At 43.9% G+C, this 26867-nt stretch overlaps 1 protein-coding gene across 2 annotated transcripts in view; it reads left to right on the forward strand.

Annotated features, from left to right (window-relative positions):
• Positions 1-26867, forward strand: part of C1H7orf57 (chromosome 1 C7orf57 homolog) — a 498985-nt gene that overhangs the window by 290286 nt on the left and 181832 nt on the right. For both annotated transcript variants that reach the window (XM_030209461.1, XM_030209468.1), the window contains exons 5-6: positions 2678-2834; positions 15999-16117. In XM_030209461.1, the coding sequence (XP_030065321.1) occupies positions 2678-2834; positions 15999-16117 (276 nt within the window). The remainder of the gene's footprint in view (positions 1-2677; positions 2835-15998; positions 16118-26867) is intronic.

Genomic DNA, 26867 nt, shown 5'->3' on the forward strand with positions numbered 1-26867 from the left:
GAGAATGGATGGGAGAATAGAATTAGAAAAGGTGCAGAGAAGGGAGACAAAAATGATAAAGGGGATGGGACGACTTCCCTATGAGGAAAGGCTAAAGCGGCTAGGGCTCTTCAGCTTGGAGAAAAGGCGGCTGAGGGGAGGTATGATAGAGGTATATAAAATAATGAGTGGAGTTGAACGGGTAGGTGTGAAGCCTCTGTTTACGCTTTCAGAAAATACTAGGACTAGGGGGCATGTGATGAAGCTACAATGTAGTAAATTTAAAACGAATTGGAGAAAATGTTTCTTCACTCAACGTGTAATTAAACTCTGGAATTCGTTGCCAGAGAATGTGGTAAAGGCGGATAGCTTAGCAGAGTTTAAAAAAGGTTTGGACGGATTCCTAAAGAAAAAGTCCATAGACCGTTATTTAAATGGACTTTGGGGAAAATCCACTATATCTGGGATAAGCAATATAAAATGTTTTGTACTTTTTTGGGATCTTGCTAGGTATTTGTGACCTGGACTGGCTACTGTTGAAAACAGGATGCTGGGCTTGATGGACCTTTGGTCTTTCCCAGTATGGCAATACTTATGTACTTATGTAAGTTCATTAAAGGTCAGAACAACTTAATCTAATTGGCGAAAGGTGCAATAAATCAGAATTCTCAAAACAAATCTATAATGCTGGATCTCTCAGCAGCAAACCAACAAACACAGATTGTTCAGTTATAGAGAAGCACATTTAGAAACAAGGCAACCGGGGGTGGGGGGGGGGGGGGGTGGGTAGGGAGGTTTGGTTTAAGAAATGGGTAAAATGCTGGTGTTCCTCTCTAGATAAGTACCCTATTCTCACTATGACCGAGGGGAAGATGTCTCTGTAATTCATATGTGGCAAAATCATACTGTGGCTATAGAAATCCTTCTCTTTACAACTGAATGAATATAATCCCTGCATAAACTGAGCAACAATTAGCTATTTTATTTATGCCATCATATCTAAATGACAGTTTTCTTAAATCTGCTCTTGATGGCTGTTCCAAGTTGCTTAGGTTTGACTGGTGTCTGAGTGCTTTTGTCTTATTTATTTATTTATTTATTTATTTATTTGTATTTGTATCCCACATTTTCCCACCTATTTGCGGGCTCAGTGTGGCTTACAATACTTTGAGAATGATGGAAGTACAATTGATTACAGTACGATTATGGATTACATTATGATGAGTTATAGACGACAGAGTAAATACAGGCTATTATTTGGGAATAGAACATCAGAAGATAACAGTGGTGAGTTGAGAGGGGGACAAACAATATCGAGGGATCATAAAGGTCTAACATTCTTATTTGTAGGTAGGGTTTTAAGGGTGGTGAGGATACGGGAGAAGAGACTTCAGGATAGTGTTTTGGTGCGTATCTATTGGTTTGTATGGACTTCATGTGTTTTGATCACTTGATTGTGAAAATGTTGCATCAGGTTTACAGAGGTCAACCAGCTAAGCCTTGTTGGATTGCGTATTTCAGGAGGTATAGACTAATGTTTAAAGCAGTGCTGTTCAACCTAGTCTTCAGAATAGAGGCTGACTTTCGGTTTCAGCGCCAAAACCAACCCAAAATCCTTTTTCTGCCCAGTTTCAGTTTCTGCCAAAAGATTATTTTAATTTTCAGCCATGTTTTTGGTTTTGGCTGAAAATAACCATGCAACATAGTAAAATCCATGGTGCTTTTAAAGTGGCTGACTCTGCACTACACTCAGAGTGGCAGCTGACATCAGAACTCCACAGAGAGGCTAATTCCTATAGAATTTATCATCCCAAATACAGACGTAATTGCTGCTACAATTTTGTAGCAAAAGTTTTTTGTTTTTAATTGTATAAAATGCATGTATTTTTACTATGGCCCATCTGTGTGGAGGCCATTTTGCTTGAAGGTAAAATATAATCTTTCATTATTTAATTTATATCCTGGTTTGAATACTCTGGGTTTAGCAGAGGGATGCAGACTACAAACTAAAAATCCCCAGCAGCCGTCACTGGTTCACATTCACACAACGAGGTTTCGGTTTCGACTAGGTGATGAAAGCTTTGTACTCAGTTTTGGTGGCAGTTGTGTTTTCAGCCAAAACTGAAAAAAGCAGTTTTGGTCAGCCTCTACTGCAGGACCTACTCAGCCAGTCACGTTTTCACAATATCCAGAATGAATATGCATGAAAGAGATTATTGTGATATTTCAGGAGGTATAGACTTATGTTTAAAGCAGTGCTGTTCAACCTAGTCTTCAGAATAGAGGCTGACTGAATTTCGGTTTCAGCGTCAAAACCAACCCAAAATGGACTCTGGGCAAGTCACTTAACCCTCCATTGCCCATGGTACAAAATAAGTACCTGAACATATGTAAGCCGCTTTGAATGTAGTTGCAAAAACCTCAGAAAGGCGGTATATCAAGTCCCATTTCCCTTTTCCATTATCAGTTATGGCCTCCACTGTATGCAGATGGTCATTCATATTCATTGTGGATATCCTGAAGACCAGACTTAGGTTGAGAATGCCTGGCTTAATGGTTTTTAAAACAAAGGAAAAAATACTTCTTAGCGTTCAAAGTAGTAGACTTTAGGAGCGAAATGATTGTGCAGGTAAAACCTTTGTGATGATCACTGTGCCCAAATGTATTAGTCATCATAATGCTAAATTTCTTTCCACAGACCAACATTGCCGAGCTACATGATCCATGAGGATTTTAAGCATGAACACCAGAATAATAAATATGAAAGCAGGAGGGGACCCTTTGACTATGATGTTAAGACGGTGTGGCAGAGGGAAGCTGATGAGAATGAGAAGGACAACAAAGAGGAAAGAAAGGTAATGTTCAGTATTCAAAGGACATAGGCATTTGGCAGCTGATACTGACTGCATAACTTTTTTTTTTTTTCTTTAAATTTGCAGTGCTAATCCAAGTAGCTATCTTGCTATATAAGTCAACATGGGAGTAATTCTATAAAGTAGACGCTAACATTTACGCACCATGTTATCTTATCTATCTGTTTATTTTTTTAAAACTCTTATTTACGTCCTACAAGCTTTGAAGTACATATTGCCATACTGGGACAGACTGTGAAGGTTCATCAAGCCCAGCATCCTCTTTGTAACAGCGGCCAATCCAGATCACAAGTACCTGGCAAGATCCCAAAACAGTACAATACAGTTTGTGCTGCTTATCCTAGAAATAAGCAGTGGATTTTACCCAAGTCATTTTAATAATGGCTTATGGACATTTTTTTTAAGGAAGCTATCCAAACCTTTTTTTTTTTTAAATTTATAGAAGTCTTTATTGAATTTTGAGACAGTATACATAAGAACAGAAATCATATCCTTTAACAGCTAATACAATACACAGGCCAAGCCTCCTAGCAACTGAAACACAATCATCAAAAACAGAAAATCAGAGTAAAAAAAACTCTTAAAAATAGTGAATTAGCTGACAAACTACTTCTAGATTTTATAACCCGTTTTATCCATACGCCACCCCCCAACCCATAACATAAACAAACCCCCCACCACCACCACTCCCTCCCCCTCCACCCCCTCTCCTCCCCCCTCCGCCCACCAGCCTATCAGCATGTACAATGAGACAAAAAGAGTTCCCAAATAGCTTCCCATTTAGATAGAGTTTTATGACTTATGGCCCAAAGCCTCTCCATTTCACAAATGTACCACAACTTGTTTAACCATGTAATCACAGAAGGGACTTGAGACTTCCAGTGAGCAGCCAGAATAACCCTAGCTGCCGACATGGCATGCCTAACCAACTGAGATGCGAGTCCAGATGGTTTTTTTGGAAAAAGAAAAAATTCAGGGGACCACTTAATGGGCTTAGAAAGCCACTTCTGAATTCTGTATTGTATAGCTTTCCAGAAAGCCTGGACCTTAACATAGGACCACCAAATGTAGCCCATAGTACCCTTTTGCCCACAGTTCCTCCAGCATAGAGGGGATACCGTTGGAAACATGTGATGAAGGCGCACTGGAGTTAAGTACCACCTATAAAGAACTTTTACAGCATTTTCTTTAAAAGGAACAGAGATATTCTCGATAAGGCTGACTCCATAAGGGACCAATCATCATCATCCAGTGCTACATCCAGCTCCTGCAGCCACAGCGAACAATGCTCAACGGGAAGCCGCATCTGCATGTGTTGATAAGTATATAGGCTAGTAATAAGACCCCTCGTTCCCCTGGAATCTGCACACAAGTCTTCCAAAAAAGAGGCCTCTCTGAGCATCTTTTCCTTTCTCCGAGGACAAGCAGGCTGCTTGTTCTCACTGATGGGTGATCTCCACGGCAGCCCCTCCAATCGTAATCTTCACTAGCAAAAGCCTTTGCTAGCCCTCGCGCGCTGATGCGCACCGCGCATGCGCGGCCGTCTTCCCGCCCGAAACCGGCTCGTGCCGGCCAGTCTTCTTTTGTCCGCGCTCGGTACGGTCGTGTTACGCCGTTCGCGCCCCTTAAGTTCACCTCGCGCGTCTCTTTTGGCATTTCGCTACAAAAAAAAAAAAAAAAGGATTTCGGAAGAGGACCTTTTCGGTCTTTTTCCCTTCCCTCTATTTTCAGTTTTTGCCCCGTTAAGTTTCTTTTCGTCTTCGGGGTAGGCCCTTTTGAGGCCTCGGGTCGAATTTTTTCTCCCCCCCCCCTCTTTTTGGTGCCTACCGCAATAACGAGTTTTGATTTCACTAGCGTGATTTTTCCGCCCATGTCATCGAAGTCTCCCAGCGGCTTCAAGAAGTGCACCCAGTGCGCCCGGGTAATCTCGCTCACTGACAGGCACGCGTCGTGTCTTCAGTGTCTGGGGGCTGGGCACCGCCCGCAGGCCTGTAGTCTGTGCGCCCTTTTACAAAAGCAGACTCAGGTAGCGAGATTGGCCCAGTGGAACGTTTTGTTCTCGGGCTCTGCATCGGCACCGGGGGTATCGAGTGCATCGATGTCGACAGCGTCCAGACCTCCGTCCTCGGCCGCGGTTGCATCGAGTGCATCGAGGCATCGACCCTCTGCATCGGGGCTGAGACATCAGAAGGCTGCGTCGGCGTCGGTGGTACCGGGACCTCCACTTCTGCTGATGTCGTCGGAGGGTGGTGCTTCGTCTGGAGTGCAGGTGAGGGCTGTCCATTCCCCTGCTGGTGGCAGTGAGCCTTCGGGTGGGTCTCCCCCTACCCTGAGGGCTCCTGCGGTACAGCCCCCCCGAGACCGACCTTCTTCGGCCTCGGCCCCGAGGAAGCAACGGCTGGATTCTGCGTCCTCCTCGTCGGTGCCGGGAAGCTCCGGTGACATGCTTCGTCCCAAAAAGTCGAAGAAACATCGACACCGGTCCCCTTCCCGTATCGGCACCGAGAGCTCTGGGTCGCCGAGGGAGTCGGCACCCAGTAGGCATCGGCACCAAGAGGACCGCTCACCCTCTGTTCAAGAGGTGTCGATGCGCTCCACTATGGACAGCCCGGAACAGCCTCCACGCCCGGAACAGACTCTGACATCGACACCTGCATCGGCTTCCACGTCTTTCTCCACAGCCGCTCTGCACGAGACTCTCAGGGCCGTTCTCCCAGAGATTCTGGGAGAGCTGTTGCGCCCTTCCCCTTCGGTACCGGGGGTGCTTGCGCCACCGGTACCGTCGAGTGAGGCGCTGGCTGGCCCCTTGCCCAGGGTGAGGTCTCCGACACCGGTGCCGCGTGCAGTACCGACTGCGGTCGCCTCCCAGGAAGGCTCCCTGACGACGTCGGTGCGGGCGAGGGAGTCTACCTCTTGACGCCCACACCGTGGACGTGGTTCCACGGAGTCGAGCCGGGCACGGCTTCAGACACAGGTCCGTGAACTTGTGTCTGATACCGATGGTGAGGCCTCGTGGGAGGAGGAGGAGGACATCAGATATTTCTCTGACGAGGAGTCTGATTGCCTTCCTTCTGATCCCACTCCCTCCCCTGAAAGGCAGCTTTCTCCTCACGAGAGTCTGTCTTTTGCAGCCTTTGTCCGGGAGATGTCTACGGCCATCCCCTTCCCGGTGGTTGTGGAGGACGAGCCCAGGGCTGAAATGTTTGAGCTCCTGGACTATCCTTCTCCACCTAAGGAAGCGTCCACAGTACCCATGCATCATGTCCTCAAAAAGACATTGCTGGCGAACTGGACCAAGCCATTAAGTAATCCCCATATTCCCAAGAAGATTCAGTCCCAGTACCGGATCCATGGGGACCCAGAGCTGATGCGCACTCAGTTGCCTCATGACTCTGGAGTTGTGGATCTGGCCCTAAAGAAGGCTAAGAGTTCTAGGGAGCATGCTTCGGCGCCCCAGGGCAAGGACTCTAGAACCTTAGACTCCTTTGGGAGGAAGGCCTACCATTCTTCTATGCTCGTGGCCAAAATCCAGTCGTACCAGCTCTACACGAGCATACACATGCGGAACAATGTGCGGCAGTTGGCGGGCTTGGTGGACAAGCTCCCTCCTGAGCAAGCCAGGCCTTTTCAGGAGGTGGTCAGGCAGCTGAAGGCGTGCAGAAAATTCCTGGCCAGAGGGGTGTATGACACCTTTGATGTTGCGTCCAGGGCCGCTGCTCAAGGTGTGGTGATGCGCAGACTCTCATGGCTGCGTGCCTCCGACCTGGAGAATAGGATCCAGCAGCGGATTGCGGACTCCCCTTGCCGAGCGGACAATATTTTTGGAGAGAAAGTCGAACAAGTGGTAGAGCAGCTCCACCAGTGGGATACCGCTTTCGACAAGTTCTCCCGCCCGCAGCCTTCAGCTTCTCCACAGGTAGACGTTTTTATGGGGGAAGGAAGACTGTTCCCTACTCTTCTGGCAAGCGTGGGTACAATCCTCTTTCTCGACAGCCTGCGAACCAGGCTAAGCCCCAGCGCGCTCGCTCTCGTCAGCAGCGTGCGCCTCAGCAAGGCCCCACGGCTCCCCAGCAAAAGCAGGGGGCGAGCTTTTGACTGGCTCCAGCAGAGCATAGCTGACATCAACGTGTCAGTGCCGGGCGATATGCCGGTCGGGGGGAGGTTGAAAGTTTTTCTCCAAAGGTGGCCTCTTATAACCTCCGCCCGTTGGGTTCTTCAAATAGTCCGGCAAGGATACACCCTCAATTTGGCCTCCAAACCTCCAAATTGCCCACCGGGAGCTCAATCTTACAGCTTCCAGCACAAGCAGGTACTTGCAGAGGAACTCTCCGCCCTTTTCAGCGCCAATGCGGTCGAGCCCATGCCATCCGGGCAAGAAGGGCTGGGATTCTATTCCTGGTACTTCCTTGTGGAAAAGAAAACAGGGGGGATGCGTCCCATCCTAGACCTAAGGGCCCTGAACAAATATCTGGTCAAGGAAAAGTTCAGGATGCTTTCCCTGGGCACCCTTCTCCCCATGATTCAGGAAAACGATTGGCTATGCTCTCTGGACTTGAAGGACGCCTACACGCACATCCCGATACTGCCAGCTCACAGACCGTATCTGCGATTTCAGCTGGGCACACGTCACTTCCAGTACTGTGTGCTACCCTTTGGGCTCGCCTCTGCGCCCAGAGTGTTCACGAAGTGCCTAGCTGTGGTAGCAGCAGCGCTTCGCAGACTGGGAGTGCACGTGTTCCCCTATCTCGACGATTGGCTGGTGAAGAACACATCCGAGGCAGGAGCTCTACAGTCCATGCGGATGACTATTCGCCTCCTGGATCTACTGGGGTTTGTGATAAATTATCCAAAGTCCCATCTTCTCCCAGTACAGAGACTCGAATTCATAGGAGCTCTGCTGGATTCTCGGACGGCTCGTGCCTATCTCCCAGAGACGAGAGCCAACAACTTGTTGTCCCTCGTCTCGCGGGTGCGAGCGTCCCAGCAGATCACAGCTCGGCAGATGTTGAGATTGCTGGGCCACATGGCCTCCACAGTTCATGTGACTCCCATGGCCCGCCTTCACATGCGATCTGCTCAATGGACCCTAGCTTCCCAGCGGTTTCAGGCTGCTGGGGATCTAGAAGACGTGATCCACCTGTCCACGAGTTTTCTCAAATCCCTGTATTGGTGGACGATTTGGTCCAATTTGACTCTGGGACGTCCTTTCCAAATTCCTCAGCCACAAAAAGTGCTGACTACGGATGCGTCTCTCCTGGGGTGGGGAGCTCATGTCGATGGGCTTCACACCCAAGGAAGCTGGTCCCTCCAGGAACGCGATCTACAGATCAATCTCCTGGAGTTACGAGCGGTCTGGAACGCTCTGAAGGCTTTCAGAGATCGGCTGTCCCACCAAATTCTCCAAATTCAGACAGACAACCAGGTTGCCATGTATTACATCAACAAGCAGGGGGGCACCGGATCTCGCCCCCTGTGTCAAGAAGCCGTCAGCATGTGGCTGTGGGCTCACCGTTACGGCATGTTGCTCCAAGCCACATATCTGGCAGGCGTAAACAGTCTGGCCGACAGGTTGAGCAGGATCATGCAACCTCACGAGTGGTCGCTCAATTCCAGGGTAGTGCGGCAGATCTTCCAGGTGTGGGGCACCCCCTTGGTGGATTTCTTTGCATCTCAGGCCAACCACAAGGGCCCTCAATTCTGTTCCAGACTTCAGGCCCACGGCAGGCTGGCATTGGATGTCTTCCTCCTGGACTGGGGGGAAGGTCTACTTTATGCTTATCCTCCCATAGCTCTGGTGGGGAAGACTTTGTTGAAACTCAAGCAAGACCGAGGCACCATGATTCTGATTGCTCCGTTTTGGCCGCATCAGATCTGGTTCCCTCTTCTTCTGGAGTTGTCCTCCGAAGAACCGTGGAGATTGGAGTGTTTTCCGACCCTCATCACACAGGACGAAGGGGCGCTTCTGCATCCCAACCTCCAGTCTCTGGCTTTCACGGCCTGGATGTTGAGAACGTAGACTTTGCCTCTTTGGGTTTGTCAGAGGGTGTCTCCTGTATCTTGCTTGCTTCCAGGAAAGATTCCACTAAGAGGAGTTACTTCTTTTTATGGAGGAGGTTTGCCGTCTGGTGTGACAGCAAGGCCCTAGATTCTCGCTCTTGTCCTACACAGACCCTGCTTGAATACCTTCTGCACTTGTCTGAGTCTGGTCTCAAGACCAACTCTGTAAGGGTTCACCTTAGCGCAATCAGTGCATACCATTACCGTGTGGAAGGTAAGCCGATCTCAGGACAGCCTTTAGTTGTTCGCTTCATGAGAGGTTTGCTTTTATCAAAGCCCCCCGTCAAACCTCCTACAGTGTCATGGGATCTCAATGTCGTTCTCACCCAGCTGATGAAACCTCCTTTTGAGCCACTGAACTCCTGCCATTCTGAAGTACTTGACCTGGAAGGTCATTTTCTTGGTGGCAGTTACTTCAGCTCGTAGAGTCAGTGAGCTTCAGGCCCTGGTAGCCCAGGCCACTTACACCAAATTTCATCATAACAGAGTAGTCCTCCGCACTCACCCTAAGTTCTTGCCGAAGGTTGTGTCGGAGTTCCATCTGAACCAGTCAATTGTCTTGCCAACATTTTTTCCCCGTCCTCATTCCTGCCCTGCTGAACGTCAGCTGCACACATTGGACTGCAAAAGAGCATTGGCCTTCTATCTGGAGCGGACACAGCCCAACAGACAGTCCGCCCAATTGTTTGTTTCTTTTGATCCCAACAGGAGGGGAGTGGCTATGGGGAAACGCACCATTTCCAATTGGCTAGCAGATTGCATTTCCTTCACTTACGCCCAGGCTGGGCTGGTTCTTGAGGGTCATGTCACGGCTCATAATGTTAGAGCCATGGCAGCGTCGGTGGCCCACTTGAAGTCAGCCACTATTGAAGAGATTTGCAAAGCTGCGACGTGGTCATCTGTCCACACATTCACATCTCATTACTGCCTGCAGCAGGATACCCGACGCGACAGTCGGTTCGGGCAGTCAGTGCTTCAGAATCTGTTCGGGGTTTAGAATCCAACTCCCGCCCCCCAGGCCCATTTTTATACTGTTCCAGGCTACACTCTCAGTTAGTTGGATAAATTGTTAGGTCAATCTCAGTTATGTCCTCGCCGTTGCGAGGCCCAATTGACCATGTTTGTTGTTTTGAGTGAGCCTGGGGGCTAGGGATACCCCATCAGTGAGAACAAGCAGCCTGCTTGTCCTCGGAGAAAGCGAATGCTACATACCTGTAGAAGGTATTCTCTGAGGACAGCAGGCTGATTGCTCTCACAAACCCGCCCGCCTCCCCTTTGGAGTTGTGTCTTCCCTTGTTTTGTCTTGCTACATATGGGACTGACGAACACGAGCCGGTTCGGGCGGGAAGACGGCCGTGCATGCGCGGTGCGCATGGGCGCGCGAGGACTAGCAAAGGCCTTTGCTAGTAAAGTTTCCGATTGGAGGGGCTGCCGTGGACGTCACCCATCAGTGAGAACAATCAGCCTGCTGTCCTCGGAGAATACCTTCTACAGGTATGTAGCATTCGCTTTATTGTGGGAATAGACAGTTGACAATATAGATATTTAAACCGTTTGCTACAACCTAAACCTTTCGCAAATGTAACCATCAAAACATCTCTTCTATCAGAGTTCCATCCCCTTTTTTTCCATTCCCCCCCCCCCCTTACCAAAACCCCCTTACCCAACCTTCCTCCCCTCCCCCCTCTCTCCCTTTTATTCTAAACCAAACTTTTCTGAAACTTGTGTGGCTCAGTCTCTTGGTAGCTATCTGTTCAACAGCCGACTCCTCACAGCCGGGGTCAATGTGCTCAGGAATAAACACCAACACTGCTGCCAGTTCTCTCCAGTCCTTGAAGAAATATCCCGGACTCCCATCCTCTCCATCCACATCAATGTGATCATACGCAATCTCCATTCTTGTAAAGTAGGATATTTATTTGTAATCCATTCCGCCATTATGCATTGCTTTGCTGTTATAACAGTTTTTCCTAAAAAAAGCCTTCAATCCTTTCACGCTGTGCAGCGGCACTCTGTAGTGATCAAACAGTCTAGCATCCAGCTGCCATTTCACCTTCCATAGCTTTGACACCTGGGCCACTATGACCCTCCAAAATTGTTGTATTCCTTTGCAGGACCACAGCATATGTCCCAGCGTCGCTCCATCTGACCCACATTTTGGACAGGATCCCCATGGGGACATACCCATGTGAAACGCCCTTCTGGGCGCGACATACATCCTCATCGCAATTTTATATTGGATTTCCCAATGCACTGGTCCGGTCCTATCAACCTGGGGAGGACGGCGGCCAGGCGCTCCGCCAGAAGTTTTGCTATCATTTTAGTGTCTACATTCAATAACGATATGGGTCTGTACCACTCCGCTAGCTCTTTTGATTTACCTGGCTTTGGTATGAGAGTTATCCTGGACGTGTTGACATACGGGGGTAACACACCACCGTCTATCACCTCTTCAAAGTATTCAATCAATGCCCCCCCGGCCTTCGGTGGTATCTGGCCCAGGCGCCGAATATGACTTCAATTTTTTTACCACTGCCTGCAACTCTTTCACAGTCAGTGGGGCATTTAAAGCTTGTTGCTCCTCTGCCGTCAACCTAGGAAGCGCAGTTTGTGCCAAATACCGCCTTACCCTTTGTGGGCTTTCTAACTGTTCCTTTTTGTACAAGGTGGAGAAGTGCGTGGCCAGAATTTTAGCAATCAGAGTTGGGTTATTTGTTATCTTTCCCTGTTGGTCTTTAATTGCGTCTTATCGTTCTTGGGCCACCCCAGGTCTTTATTACCCGTGCTAGCATGCGACCCGGCCGATTACCATATCGTTCCAACTTATACTTGTTATACAATTGGAAGTATGTTTCTCTTTCATGCAGTAAAGTATTAAGAGACACCTGTGTAGCCTTCAAACTTTCTAACATCGATGTTGTTGGATTTCGTGCGTACGCCCTTCTCGCGCTTCTCAATTGCGCTTCTAACAATAACACACTAGCCGCCGCTTTCTTTTTCCTAAGAGTGACATACGCAATAATGGCCCCTCGCAGGACGACCTTAGAGGCCGACCAAAATAGGGACGCTTGGTCCACATGCTGCGCATTATCTGTTGCGTACTTGTCCCACTTCTCGTTAATGTATTTTTGGAAGTGTGGATCTACAGCGAGGTAAGCTGGAAATCTCCATCTTTTCCCTCCCGTTCCCCCAATATTAGTTTCCATATCTAACCATACCGGAGTGTGATCTGATATTTCTTCCGGTCCTATGGTTACCCTCCGCACTCTATAAAACACTCCACGTGTTATTAACACGTCCAGTCTGGCCTGCGTCCCATGTGCCCAAGATCTGTGTGTGAAATCTGCCTCTGTCGGGTGTAAGGCCCGCCATGTGTCCACTAGGTCCAGAGCCCGCACTAAACATGGCAGTGTCTCCCCTCTATATCCTTGATAATGTTGTGAAGTGGGATTTGTTCAATCCTGCTCTTGATCCATTACTAAATTTAGATCTCCCACTACCAATAATGGGCGGTTTCCATTTTGATGACATAACTGCATTATTGTTTGGTAAAACTCTGGTTCTTGTTTATTAGGCCTGTAAATTACCAGCAGGTTCATTTCTAACCCTTGCAGCCACAACTTTAACATCAAGTATCGCCCCCCCTCCCCCCAGGTCCTTGGCTATCAACGAGGCCCTATAGGAAAAGCCTTTTTTAAATAAGATTGCTACACCACCTTTCTGACCCTGGGGAGAACTAGCAAAAACCTCTCCAACCCAAGATCTTCTTAGTTTTTCATGCTCTGCCGCCGACAGGCGGGTTTCTTGAAGACATGCTATGTCCACGCCATGCCTGCGCAGAGCCGATAGTATTTTTGCACGCTTGATCGGGGTGGAGATCCCTCCCACATTCCATGTGATTATACGCTAGGGCATGGACTAGACTGCATAAAATACCCTAACGTGCGGCGCCTTGCTTGACTTGTGTATGCTATCAAATGTGCCTTTAACCTTTGTTGTGTCCCACCCTTGATGTAATATTGTGCCATGTAAATCTTTTTTTCTGACCAAGCAACACTGGGAGAATGTGTGTCTTGCCCCGTCCTGTAATGCTACCCCAGAACATTTCCCCAGGCCACTGTGCCCACGAAAATGTAAAAACCACATTTCCTTGCTATGAGACCCCCTCCCCCATACATTGTTCATCTTACTTCTTCCCCGCATTTTCCATACACCAACCTTACCCACAAACAGTAATGTATTCTTACACAGTTACCCTCACAGTTCTTCCTAAGTACTGTCCAATATCTGGTGGTCCACCAGCGCTGCACGTGCTTCTTCCACTTTATCAAAAGTTTGCCATCTATCTTGAATGTACAAACGTAGTTTTGCAGGATATTGTAGCGCAAACTTATCTTTTTCTCTATCAATTGCGAGCACAGCGGATGAAACTTCTTGCGCTGCTCCTGAACCATCATCGTGTAATCTTGAAAAATCAGGATGTTGCATCCACCATATTTTAGTGAGTCTCTCCTAAGTTTAAATCCTTGCAAAATTTCAATTTTGTGTTTATAGTTGAGAATTTTCGCCACTACCACTCTCGGCCTGTTATTAGCTTCCATCCTGTGTCCTACGCAGTGTGCTCGTTCCACGACCAACGAGCCGCACAAGTCCGTGAGGGCCAACTCCTTTCCCAGCCAGTTTTCCAGCCAGGATTCCAAGTTGCGCTCTGGTAACTGCTCTGGGAGCCTAACTATGCGGACGTTATTTCACCGCGAACAGCTCTCCAAATCCTCCAACTTTGTGCTTTGTTCTTTCAACTGCTGCTGTAAACTGTGGATGTCCGGCCCATAGCCACGTGAATCATCTTCGAGCGCCGCCATTCTAGTTTCCAGATCTCCCATCCTGATCCCCAAGCCATCTAGCGCAGTCTGATAGTGATCTAACTTTTCATGTAACGCCGACCACTTTGGGGCCCAAGCTTTCTCAGTTGCAGAGGTCAGTTGGACCAGTTGCTGCTCCGTAAAGCTAATTGGCGCCGCCGCGGTTCCCGGGCCTTCCGCCATGTTTCCTTCCAGGGTTCCCGCTTTAGTTTTCTCCGCGGTGCACTGCGCCATACCACCCTGCGATTTCTTAATATATTTGTCCATGCGCACTTTATGTTCTTGGCTGGCGACGTTAATAGCCGCTTCTGTTGCAAATTAAGTGGTTTTGGGGGAGCGGGTCTCGGAGCTAGTGCAAGTCACATCCTGCTCAGCTCATAGCGTCACGTGGTCCGTCGTGAGGGTTGGGTTTAAAAATAGGTTTGGACAAGCTCCTGGAGGAAGTTCATAGTCTGTTATTGAGATAGGCATGGGGGAAGCTTCCAAATAGAAAAGTCCATAAGCCATTATTAAGATGGACTTGGGGGAAATCCACTGCTTATTTCTAGAAAAGGTTCAAAGAGTGACCAAAATTATAAAGGGGATGGAACTCCTCTCAAATGAGGAAAAGCTAAAGAGGTTACAGTTCTTTAGCTTGGATGAGGAGGTCTACAAAACCATGAGTGTAGAAGTAAATTGATTTTTTTTACTCGTTCCAAAAATACAGAGACTAGACGACACTTGAGGACTTTACATGGAAGTACTTTTAAAACAAATAGGAGGAAATATCTTTTCACTCAATGAATAGTTAAGCTCAGGAACTCTTTGCCGGAGGATTTGGTAACAGTAGTTAGTGTATCTGGGTTTAAAAAAGGTTTAGACAGATTCCTGGAGGAAAAGTCCATAGTCTGCTATTGAGACAGACATGGGAAGCAACTGCTTGCCCTGGGATTTGTACTATGGAGTGTTGCCACAATTTGGGTTTCTGCCAGGTACTTGTGACCTGGCTTGGCCACTGTTTGGAAAACAGGATGCTGGGCTAGTTGGACCGTTGGTCTGATCTAGTATGGTTACTCTTATGTTCTTATGATCTTAAGCAGCATAAAATGTACTGTTTTGAGATCTTGCCAGGTGCTTATAACTTGGATTGGTCACTGTTAGAAACAGGATGCTGGGCTTGATGGACCTTCGGTCTATCCCAGTATGGCAACACTTATGTACTTATGTCACTGAAGATGCAGTTCTTAAAATTCAGGAAAGTTCCCTGATCCCAGGCTGGAACTGGTATCTATACAAAAAGTGTAGGACACAGTTTGTGCAAATCTAATCAGTTAAGTAGTTCAGTTCAGTTAATGTGCGAATTCAGGTCAAAATTCACCCTGCATTGGGTGGAGGTTGCCAAGCCTGTATTAGACCAGGGCCTGGACCCATTTCATTCCCCTTTAATTGCGTCTATGAGTCTGGATTTTGTACAGGACACTAGATGATGTTTGTTAAAATTACCAGTAGGGGAATATGATCCTTCCTTGAGGAAGTTAGTGGGAGCCAGATGTGCAATTTGCAGCTTGTTGGAAACTTCTTAAGTTGCCAGCCAGGCAAGGAATATGCAAACAATTATTTACATGATGAGCAGGATAGTACCAGAAGATTAGTCTCTTTTGCAAACCGTGGGAACCCTTTAAATCATGGCCAAAGATGGTTCAGTGTGCTAGTGTGCAAGCTCACTGTTCCATTTTGTAGTGGTGGCTCCTTGGCTCCCAGGGGTGGGGGGTTGAATGGAGGTAAAATCTGTGGGGTCCAGTTATTATATAATTGAGAATGAAGTATCTTCTTTAGTACTATCGCATTTTGTACAGTTGGAATGTTTTAACTTATTTGGTCCAAATAGAAATGCAAATAACAAAACAAAGGACCCTGTTTACTAAGCAGTGTTATAGGCAAGTTAACGTTTTTAATGCGCATTAACCATGTACGTGCCTACAATATCCCTGTAGGTGCCTACATAGTTAGCGCTCGTGCTAAGTGTAGGCACGCTAAAAACACTAACGCACCTTAGTAAACAAGGCCCAAAGTTAGCTTTAGATCTTTTCTATTGTGTGCTGCTTTGAAAGCCCTGTGCTAGAATTGTCATAATGAGTCTTTTAAGCGCTCCATGTTACTTCTCGGCCACCATTTATATATTATTATTCTGCATCAGATTTCCCAAATATGATTTGTTAATATTTAGATATTTTTGTTTTTAAAACAGGTGAAGTTGCCAGCCATAAGACCCAAATTCCATAATGAAAGAAACCCTGTTGCCTCAAAAAGAGTCCCACCAACATCCAAAGACGATCACATGGGAAAGAAGGTCATCTTTCCACCTATGTAAGCTGTAGAATGTATTTGCATGTCTTTTAGGGTATTTTAATTAATATCTCATGGTGAGAAGGGGCAGGTCATTTGTGATTATAGTTTGATCCCCTTTTGTTTCTTTGGGCAAGGAGGGGGATAAAAGTACATTGACTTCAATTCTGCTGCACAAATACTGTCCTAATTGATTATTGCCTCTGATTTGAGAATCAAGTCTCTGCTGTGGTAAAAAGGGCTTTTTGTATTGTAGAACAATTGCGTTGTGTTAGACACGTGCTAGATAAGGCAAGCTTACATTACCTTGATTCATGCAGAATTATCACACTTGAATTACAGAAGAGTAGTCTATGGTGGCTTACCTGCCTCAATTCTTAACATTTGCAAACATTACAGAATGCTGCAATTCACTTGTTGGGCAAAGCTCACAAATATGATCATTTAACACCTTTGTATTTGAATTCCACTGGGTTCCCATTCTCTATTGTATTAAATTTAAACTGTACATAAGGCATTTTATGAAAATATACCTCCTTATTTGGGATCTCTAGCTATTCCCTATACTCTGATGAGGGCCTTGAGATCATTATGTCATCATAGATTGTTTATTCCTTCACCTTAACAAACTCATTGGGCCTCTACCCATGAGAGCACCTTTTTCTGGTTGGACCTACTCTTTGGAATCATCTAATAGACGAAATTTATGCAATGAAATATTTGAATACATTTTTGAAAACTGTTAAAAACATACTTTTTTGTTCAAGTGTTTGGCTGTGTGAAAACTATAGGATGTTTTATGATAGAGATGTGTACACTTTTGTTTTACCAGAAAATCTGTGTGCCTGCTATAGGTCTATTCTATTTTATTATGGCGTTTCTTTCTATTGTATTTATTGTTAGATTTTGTAAACCACCATGATCACATACAGCTAGGCGATATAGAAAATTTTAATAACCAATAAATGATTCAGAAGGGTATGAAAATTTTTAAAAAATTAGCAATCCAGGTTCAGAAATGAAACCACATTGGTAGCAAGGATCTTGGGCTTTGTAAGTATCTGGAATTTACATGTCTTAGAAAACATGCCCCAAGTGCCTCTTTTGAATATGTTTTTCTCCCTCATTAACACAGTACTTGCTTTTATTATTTCATACAAACCGTATGTCAGCGCCAGGGGTGGTAGAGGGGTACACATCTGGAAAGGAGTGGCAGGAGGTTAGTTTACCTACCTACAGCTACTTAATCAATTTATTTTGAATGTTGACAGTGTTCTATCGCGGGTGTATATATCACAGAATTCAAAAGTATCCCAGCCCTCTAACAAAATTTAAATAACATTTAAATAGAAATTATTATAATCCATTAACTATCAAACCACAGTGAGAACCATCGGCAACTCTTTTCACATAGGTGAACTGCCTATGGCTCGCCTCATCTCATCATCGGTTCTTAAAATAAATAAAACAGCCACAGTTATTTATTTATTCATTCATTCATTTTACTTAGAAAATGTGTGCCACTTATGTCTTGTTCCCATAAAATTTCATCATCAAAATGTAAATTTATTTGTATATGTCTGTGATTTCTTGGTCCAAAGACCATTATTCTCTCTGTCACAAACACAAAAAGTTATTATTGTCAAAATGCTTAAAGGCTCTATTTAATCAGGTACTTATCTTGCCACTTGTTGGCCAAACACTGACATGGGCCATGTTTCATTGACCGCATCAGGGGACAGTCCTGCACACAAGTCCCAGAACTCATCATTCTATATTAGCTAGATCTAACACTACCTGTGATTCTGAATACATCATATATATGATTTAATGTCCTTGTCAACTTGTAAATCCAAGAAGACAGGAGGAGCCTCCACGTAGAATCAAAACAAAACAAAACAGCAAAAGTAGAGGCAGACAAACGTACAAACCAATAGGGAGATAATATCAAAGAGCAGTTTATTCAAAATATTAATATCAAGGACCTGACACGGTCTGTGTTTCGGCGCCAAAACACCTGCCTCAGGGGTCACAAAAAACTTTCTATAAAAAAAACACAAAATAGCTTAAAATTTTTTTTAAATATATCGGATAATATATCTGCCTTTATAAAATATATAGCAAACATTTATGAACATTCATGGTAATATTGCACATCTGTAAATGTATAACAATAAATAATGTGAAAAAATTTTAATATGTTAAGATGATGTGGACAGAGAAACACCGAACAATATAAATAATAAATGTAATGACTGATAGACAAAAGACATAGGTCAGGCTAATAAAACATCGACATATGTATTTATCCTAATCTTATAGTGAAAAAACATTCATACAGTTTAAACAAGGAAAATACTTTAAACGTCATGGTCCGACACCGTTTAAAAACTACATTTATAGAAATTTTGTTTTTATTTTTATGTATTAATTATAATTATAATACAATGAAAATACACCTCTGAAAAGAAGCTGATTGGCTTGGATAAATCCTTTATTTATGCATGTGGTTATATAACAATTTAATCCACTGTAAAAGGATAAAAAAATATTATGATACTATAAAAAGATAAAATTCCTGTTATTTTATAAAAATGTTAGTTGAAATGGACCATTTCATATATAAATCATCATCATTATACAAAACACAGGTGTAAAACATGTATTTATGTCTAATCAGGAAAATGCCTAAAATAACTAATACAATGTACCGTGCACTATAATGCGTAAAAATGCAGGATGTAGATCATTCACATAGATCATTCATAACAGAGGAATAAAGAGTATATATTTATTTATTTATTTATTGTATTTGTATCCCACGTTTTCCCACCTTTTTGCAGGCTCAATGTGGCTTACAATGTATCGTTCTTGGTGGATAACAGACTGAAATAGACAATTAGTGTTACATAAGATCGAGCATAACATAAGAGAAACTTAAACAATCACCCAATGACGCTAGCTCACTATACCATCAAGATGTAAAGAGGACGAGAGAGCTGTACTGCTCTCACTGTACCAAAAAAAATCATTGTAAAACTAATAACTGAAGAAATAATTGTATAGTTTCAATGAAATACCTTCCTTGGAGAAAAAAAAATATATGAACGTACCAAATAGCTAGCTATACATAAAAAAACTACAACACACCCATTGCACCAAAGACAGAGTGCAACCAGCAGAGGCTTGAAAAATGGAACCATACTCTGAGTCAAACTAAAATCAATGAAAAACAATGAAGAAACAAATATTTTAAAAAGATAACAATGAAAACCACAAACCGATTCTGAAGAAGACAAGAAACTTTGCTGATCGGTTTGCTCTCTCTGGTAAGTTTCTTGTCTTCTTCAGAATCGGTTTGTGGTTTTCATTGTTATCTTTTTAAAATATTTGTTTCTTCATTGTTTTTCATTGATTTTCACTTTGTGAAAGGAAACAGAATGCCAAGAAATGGCAGTTATTTAAACTAGATAGTGATGCATATGTATGAGCTCGTTGAGTATGTAAATTATCTACGTAAGCTCAAACAAAAAAGAATGACGGTGTTGCACCAATAGTGCAATTGTCCAATCAAAGAAAATAAACATCAATGTTATATACCATTAAAAGTGAAAGTGGCACACAAAATAAGTAAGAAACTATTAAAATAAATAAATGATGAATAAAAAACAATCCATAAAAATATAATAATAATCCTCTCCATGATGCCCTCAAGTCTTTGAAAACTATAAATTTTAAATAATTGATATTATGATTCTTATCATGCCTGTATTCAACTAAAGGAGCGCCGGTAACATGTCTGCTAATACAGCTTCTATGCTCTATAATACGAGTCTTGATCTCCCTTTTAGTCTTCCCTATATAGAGCATTGGACAAGGGCAATGGCATACGAAAAACTCGCCAAACAAACAAGAACGGAAAACCAACACCACAAGAGGAAAAATAGATCCGGTAATATTCTGGCAATAGATCTACTACAACGAATGGACAATAAAAACAGATACAATCCAATTCCTCCTAGAATGGGACGACAGATGCAGATCCTTATTAGACAAGATAACTCCAATCCAAACCAGAACCTCATATAGGAAGAATTCAATACCATGGTTCAATGAAAAACTGAAAAAACTTAAAACACAAGTTAGAAGGTTAGAACGAGCATGGAATAAAAAGAAAGATGAACCCACACTTACGCCTGGAAACAACTCCAAAGAAAATACAAATATACCATAAGACAAACAAAAAGATTACATTACAAAACTATAATTGGACCAAACTTCAAGGACACACATAAACTCTTCCAACTCGTGAATAAACTACTAGATATTACACCAGTCACAACCAACAGTAAAGATGCACCAGGAGCAGACAATCTTGCGAGATACTTCAACGAGAAAATCGTACAACTACGACTTAATATACCTGCCAGTACCATTGACTATGCTGAACTCCTTGACTGTCTAGACCCAGACCCTGGCATTTACCCAGAAGACAGAACCTGGACCAACTTCGAGACATTACCAGAGGATCTCATCTCCCAAACGCTCAAAAGATTTGCCAAATCTCATTGCAAACTAGACATATGTCCAAACAACCTTATGACATCAGCTCCTCAACAATTTATAACAGACATAACGAAACACTTGAACTACATGTTACAAAATGGACTCTTCCCGAAGGAGAAAGGAAATATTCTACTCACCCCCATCCCCAAAGACACAAAGAAAAGCGCCAGTGAACTATCCAACTACAGGCCAGTAGCATCCATTCCATTAATAACCAAAATAATGGAAGGGTTGGTGACCAAACAACTCACAAGCTATCTAAACAAATTCTCAATACTCCATGACTCCCAGTCAGGATTTCGGTCTAACCACAGTACTGAAACAGTACTAGTTACCCTCATGACTAAATTCAAACAAACGATCGCAACAGGAAAGAACATACTACTTCTACAATTCGACATGTCAGGCGCTTTCGACATGGTTGATCATGGAATATTACTACATATCCTTGAATACTTCGGAATTGGAGGCAATGTTCTCAATTGGTTCAAGGGATTCCTAACCACACGATCATATCAAGTGACATCCAACTCTACTACTTCAGCCACATGGATACCTGAATGTGGAGTCCCACAGGGATCCCCCCTATCGCCGACCCTGTTCAACTTAATGATGATACCCTTAGCCAAACTACTATCAAACCAATACCTTAACCCATACATATACGCAGACAACATAACAATTTACATCCCATTTAAACAAGATTTAAAGGAAATTTCCAACGACATCAACCAAAGTCTCCATATCATGCATTCATGGGCGGATGCTTTTAGATTGAAACTTAATGCAGAAAAAACCCAATGCCTAATACTCGCATCTCAACATAACAAGAACAAATTCACAGCCATGAACACACCAAATCTGAACCTTCCTATTTTGGACACCCTAAAAATTCTTGGAGTTACCATCGATCGACACCTAACACTCGAAAGCCATGCGAAAAACACAACCAAGAAGATGTTCCACTCAATGTGGAAATTAAAAAGAGTAAGACCTTTCTTCCCAAGAAATGTTTTCCGTAACCTGGTACAATCAATGGTGCTCAGTCATCTAGATTAGTGCAACGCACTCTATGCCGGCTGCGAAGAGCAAATAATCAAGGAACTTCAGACAGCCCAGAACACTGCAGCTAGACTCATATTCGGCAAAACAAAATATGAAAGTGCCAAGCCCCTACGAGAAAAACTACACTGGCTCCCACTCAAAGAACGCATCACGTTCAAAATTTGCTCCCTAGTTCACCAAATCATTCATGGAGATGCACCAGCCTACATGTCAGGAATGCTAAAAGATCATCCCGCACATTCCTTGATCTGCACTTCCCGAACTGCAGAGGTGTAAAATACAAAGTAATGCACACGTCAAACTTCACCTACTTTTTTTTTTTTTTTTGTTACATTTGTACCCCGCACTTTCCCACTCATGGCAGGCTCAATGCGGCTTACATGGGGCAATGGAGGGTTAAGTGACTTGCCCAGAGTCACAAGGAGCTGCCTGTGCCTGAAGTGGGAATCGAACTCAGTTCCTCAGTTCCCCAGGACCAAAGTCCACCACCCTAACCACTAGGCCACTCCTCCTCTTAAGCACACAGTTATGGAATGCACTGCCGCGCAACTTAAAAATGACCTACGAACTTCTTCAAACTACTGAAGACCCATCCTTCAGCAAGGCTTACCACAAAGATCAACCAATGTGAATATACATAAACCCTCCACACGTAGTTAGAAATGTCTTATAATATCTGCTTGTCATACTACTATCGTGTCTTGTCTTATTATCATGTTGCCAAAAATTTTCTGTAACACTAAATGCCTATTTTTCTATTATATTTCCACTATCCATGATGTATTGTAAGCCACATTGAGCTTTAAAAGAGGTGGGAAAATGTGGGATACAAATGCAATAAATAAATAATATAAATTACATTTCTAGTGTTACAGTCAGAGGTCTAAGCTTGTATTTCTTGTGTGTGTGTGAGGATGGGTATATTCTTTACTGACTATAGCATGTGAACATACACTGGATCAACCAATGTGAATATACATAAACCCTCCACACGTAGTTAGAAATGTCTTATAATATCTGCTTGTCATACTACTATCGTGTCTTGTCTTATTATCATGTTGCCAAAATTTTTCTGTAACACTAAATGCCTATTTTTCTATTATATTTCCACTATCCATGATGTATTGTAAGCCACATTGAGCTTTAAAAGAGGTGGGAAAATGTGGGATACAAATGCAATAAATAAATAATATAAATTACATTTCTAGTGTTACAGTCAGAGGTCTAAGCTTGTATTTCTTGTGTGTGTGTGAGGATGGGTATATTCTTTACTGACTATAGCATGTGAACATACACTGGATCTGCCACAAGTCCTATGTCCCTGAAGAAGATCCACTATTGGATCGTCTATCTGGTATGGTAGTGCTGATGGTACTAATGTTTCTTTAAAGTTCCTATTCCTCGAATAGGCAATCACTAGATCCTTATTCCTAAATCACTCATGCCCAAGATGTGCCAATGTCTCCTGTATTTGGCTTGCCAGATTTGAGTTTCTTAGTGTACACACTAAATCTGGTGTTCTTTTTTTCATCCTTACTTGTGAGTAGATCATCCCTAGACTTTAAACTGGCTTTGAGGTATCCTCCTAAGATGCATTGGTTAGGATAACCTCTGTTTTTAAATCTACTCTTCATTAGTTTTGATTGTTCATCAAAATCGACTGTTGTACATATTCTTTTCAACCTTAAAAATTGGTTGAATGGTAAATTTCTTTTCAGAGATGTGTTATGAAAACTAGTAAAATCCAAAAACGCATTTCATATCTGTTGGTTTTCGGTACAGGGTTGTCGTGAAACTGTATTCATTTTTCTTTATGAGGAGATCTAAAAAATTAATCTGTTGTGCATCATAGGTAATCTTAAAAGTGAGGTGTGGATCTCTCATTTAGCCACTCGAAAAAAATTGTTTTAACAGAGAATCTTCACTGCACCATAATAGAAAAATATCGTCTATGTATCTCTTATAGAAGACAATGTTGCTTGAAAAGGGGTGGTCTTTCAGAAAAATTTCTTCAAATTTTGCTACATATAAATTTGCTATGTCTGGTGCCATGGCTGCACCCATTACTGTACCGCAGATCTGTAAATAAAATTTACCTAAAAAACAAAAATAGTTCTTAGAGCTATCGTAGCTAATGTGAGAATAAACCAATTGGGAATGTGGGTTAGTTGTACGATTCTGCAAAGAGGTTTCAATGATCCTTAAGGCTTCAATTTGAGGGATATTTATGTATAAGGCATCTATAGCCATAGTCACAAGTAAAACATCTGATAGATCACTTTCAAAATCATCTAATAGATTAATGAGGTGTCCTGAGTCTCTCACGTACGAGTCTATCTTAGGTATCATAGGATGTAGAAACAAATCTACAAAAACAGATAGAGGTTCTAAAACTGAGCCCTTTGCCGATACAATGGGTCTACCAGGAGGTTGTACAAGGGACTTATGAATCTTAGGTAATGTATAAATTGTAGGTATAATGAGGAACTTAACCATTAAAAAATCTTTCTCTTTAGTTGTTAAAAATCCCTTTGAAGTAGCCAAGGAGAGGCCTTCTTCTATATGTTTTTGTATATCTGTAGTTGGGTCTGTATCAAGCATAATGTAATAATTCCTATCACCCAACTGTTTATTAATCTCCATTATGTAATTGTCTCTATCTTGAATCACAATCCCTTCACCTTTATCAGCAGGTTTTATAACTATGGCCTGATTATTGGATAGACTTTCTCTAACTTAGTGAGATTGTAGTACCTCTGTTTTTTCTTTTCCATACGTGATATGTCCCATTTGACACATTCATTAAAAGTGTGTAACAATGGATCCATAGGACCCGGTGGCATCCATTTAGAGTGCTTCTTGACAACAGAAATGTCAGTATGACCTGCCTCGTGGTTAATGATGGCATGAATGATCTGTAACTTTAGTGAGAATTTAAATAAGTCAATCTGAGTCTGAAGGGCATTGTATTTAGGTGTAGGCACAAAGGAAAGGCCCTTTTTCAGAACTTGGCATTGTAGGTCTGAGAGGGGCTGTACTGATAAATTATAAATGGGAATGTCTATTTCCAGCTGTCTCTGCGTTGTTGTGGGTGTTGATGATGATATGGTTGATTGTAATACAATGGGAGAGGTCTGTCTATAAACATCCTGGTGTTGAATCTGCCTCTCCCTCTTGATCATCCTATGTATACAAGTTGAAAAGAGCCCCAGCCTTTTCAGCCTATCCTGATAGGGAAGCCGTCCCATCCCCTGTATCATCTTTGTCGCCCTTCTCTGCATCTTTTCCAATTCCACTATCCAGCTTATAATCGAAAGAGAAAAACGCCTATATTGCGACCCAAATCGGGAGATGGGCGTCTTTCTCCCGTGGGCGCCAAAATCGGTATAATCGGAAGCCCATTTTGGGCGTTTCCAACTGCAATCCGTCGCGGAAACGAGTAAAGTTGACGGGGCGTGTCGGAGGCGTGGTGAAGGTGGAACTGGGGCGTGGTTATTGGCCGAGGAGAGATGGGCATCTTTAGCTGATAATCGAAAAAAAAGGCTTTTTTACCACGATTTTGGGTCACTTTTTTTGGACCCTTTTTTTTCACAAAGAGGTCCCAAAAAAGTGCCCCAACTGACCAGATGACCACTGGAGGGAATGGGGGATCACCTCCCCGAACTCCCCCAGTGGTCACGAACCCCTCCCCCACCAAAAAAAAACCCCACTTGAAAAACTTTTTTTCCAGCCTCTATGCCAGCCTCAAATGCCGTACCCACCTCCATGACAGCAGAATGTGTTCGATCCTGTCACAGCCTTTCCCTGGGTCAGATGTGGCTCTCGGGTGCAGTACAGGGTCACATCAGCATTGCATTGTGGTGGGTGTAGGGTATTGGGCTCCGTGATTTCATTAGCTTGTGTTACAGTCTCACGATGTTGGTAGTTGGTAGGCTCTTCTCCCCTGGTGCTTTTCCCCCTGCCTACTGGGTCAGAGTGTGCCCTATTGTGTTTCCTGTTGTAGTCCATGCGGTAGTGGCCATTTTTGTAAGCCAGTTTTAGTTCCCTTTCCTGTGTTAGCCACGTTAGACAACTTAGTTCTTCCCTTCAATGTGGCTGAAAGAGGGCATTGTACAGCATTCTGCCAGCTCTGACCTACTGCTAATCTCAGTACCAGGGAGACTCGTTGCCAGTGGGGCACTACCTCTGCAGTTAACTGTGAGTAAACGCGGTTATTCCAATAAAGGATGTTTTCGGAGAGATTAGTCTTCAGGTGTCAACTGGTGTGCCACTGTTATACAGCAGCAACAAGTCCTAGAGGCCTGCGTGTATGCAGGTCCCTGGAGCACTTTTAGTGGGTACTGCAGTGCACTTCAGCCAGGTGGACCCAGGCCCATCCCCCCTACCTATAACACTTGTGCTTGTAAATGGGAGGCCTCCAAAACCCACTGTACCCACATGTAGGTGCCCCCTTCACCCCTAAGAGCTATGGTAGTGTTGTACATTTGTGGGTAGTGGGTTTTGGGGGAGGGGGGTTGGGGGCTCAGCACCCGTGGTAAGGGAGCTATGCATGTGGAAGCGTTGTCTGAAGTCCACCGCACTGACCTCTAGGGTGCCCAGTTGGTGTCCTGGCATGTCATGGGGGCGAATGTACTACGAATCGTGGCCCCTCCCACGACCAAATGGCTCGGATTAGGACGTTTTTGAGCTGGGCGTTTTTAATTTCCATTATCGCTAAAAAAAAAAAAAAACACCCAGCTCAAAAACGTCCATTTTTTCGAAAATACGGTTTGGCCCGCCCCTTCACGGACCCGTTCTCGGAGATAAACGCCCATGGAGATAGGAGTTTCCATTTGATTATGCCCCTCTGTCTTTTTTGAGGTGCGGCGACCAGAATTGAGCACAATACTCGAGGTGCGGTCGAACCATGGAGCGATACAACGGCAGAATAATATTCTTATTTTTGTTTTCCATCCCTTTCCTAATGATACCCAACATTCTATTTGCTTTCCTAGCCGCAGCAGCACATCGAGTAGAAGTTTTCAACGTATCATCAACGACGACACTTAGATCCCTTTCTCGGTCCGTGACTCCCAACGCTGAACCTTGCATGACATAGTTATAGTTTGGGTTCCTCTTTCCCACATGCATCACTTTGCAC

This window comes from Microcaecilia unicolor, chromosome 1 (genome assembly GCF_901765095.1).
Source record: "Microcaecilia unicolor chromosome 1, aMicUni1.1, whole genome shotgun sequence".
Classification (NCBI taxonomy): Eukaryota; Metazoa; Chordata; class Amphibia; order Gymnophiona; family Siphonopidae; genus Microcaecilia; species Microcaecilia unicolor.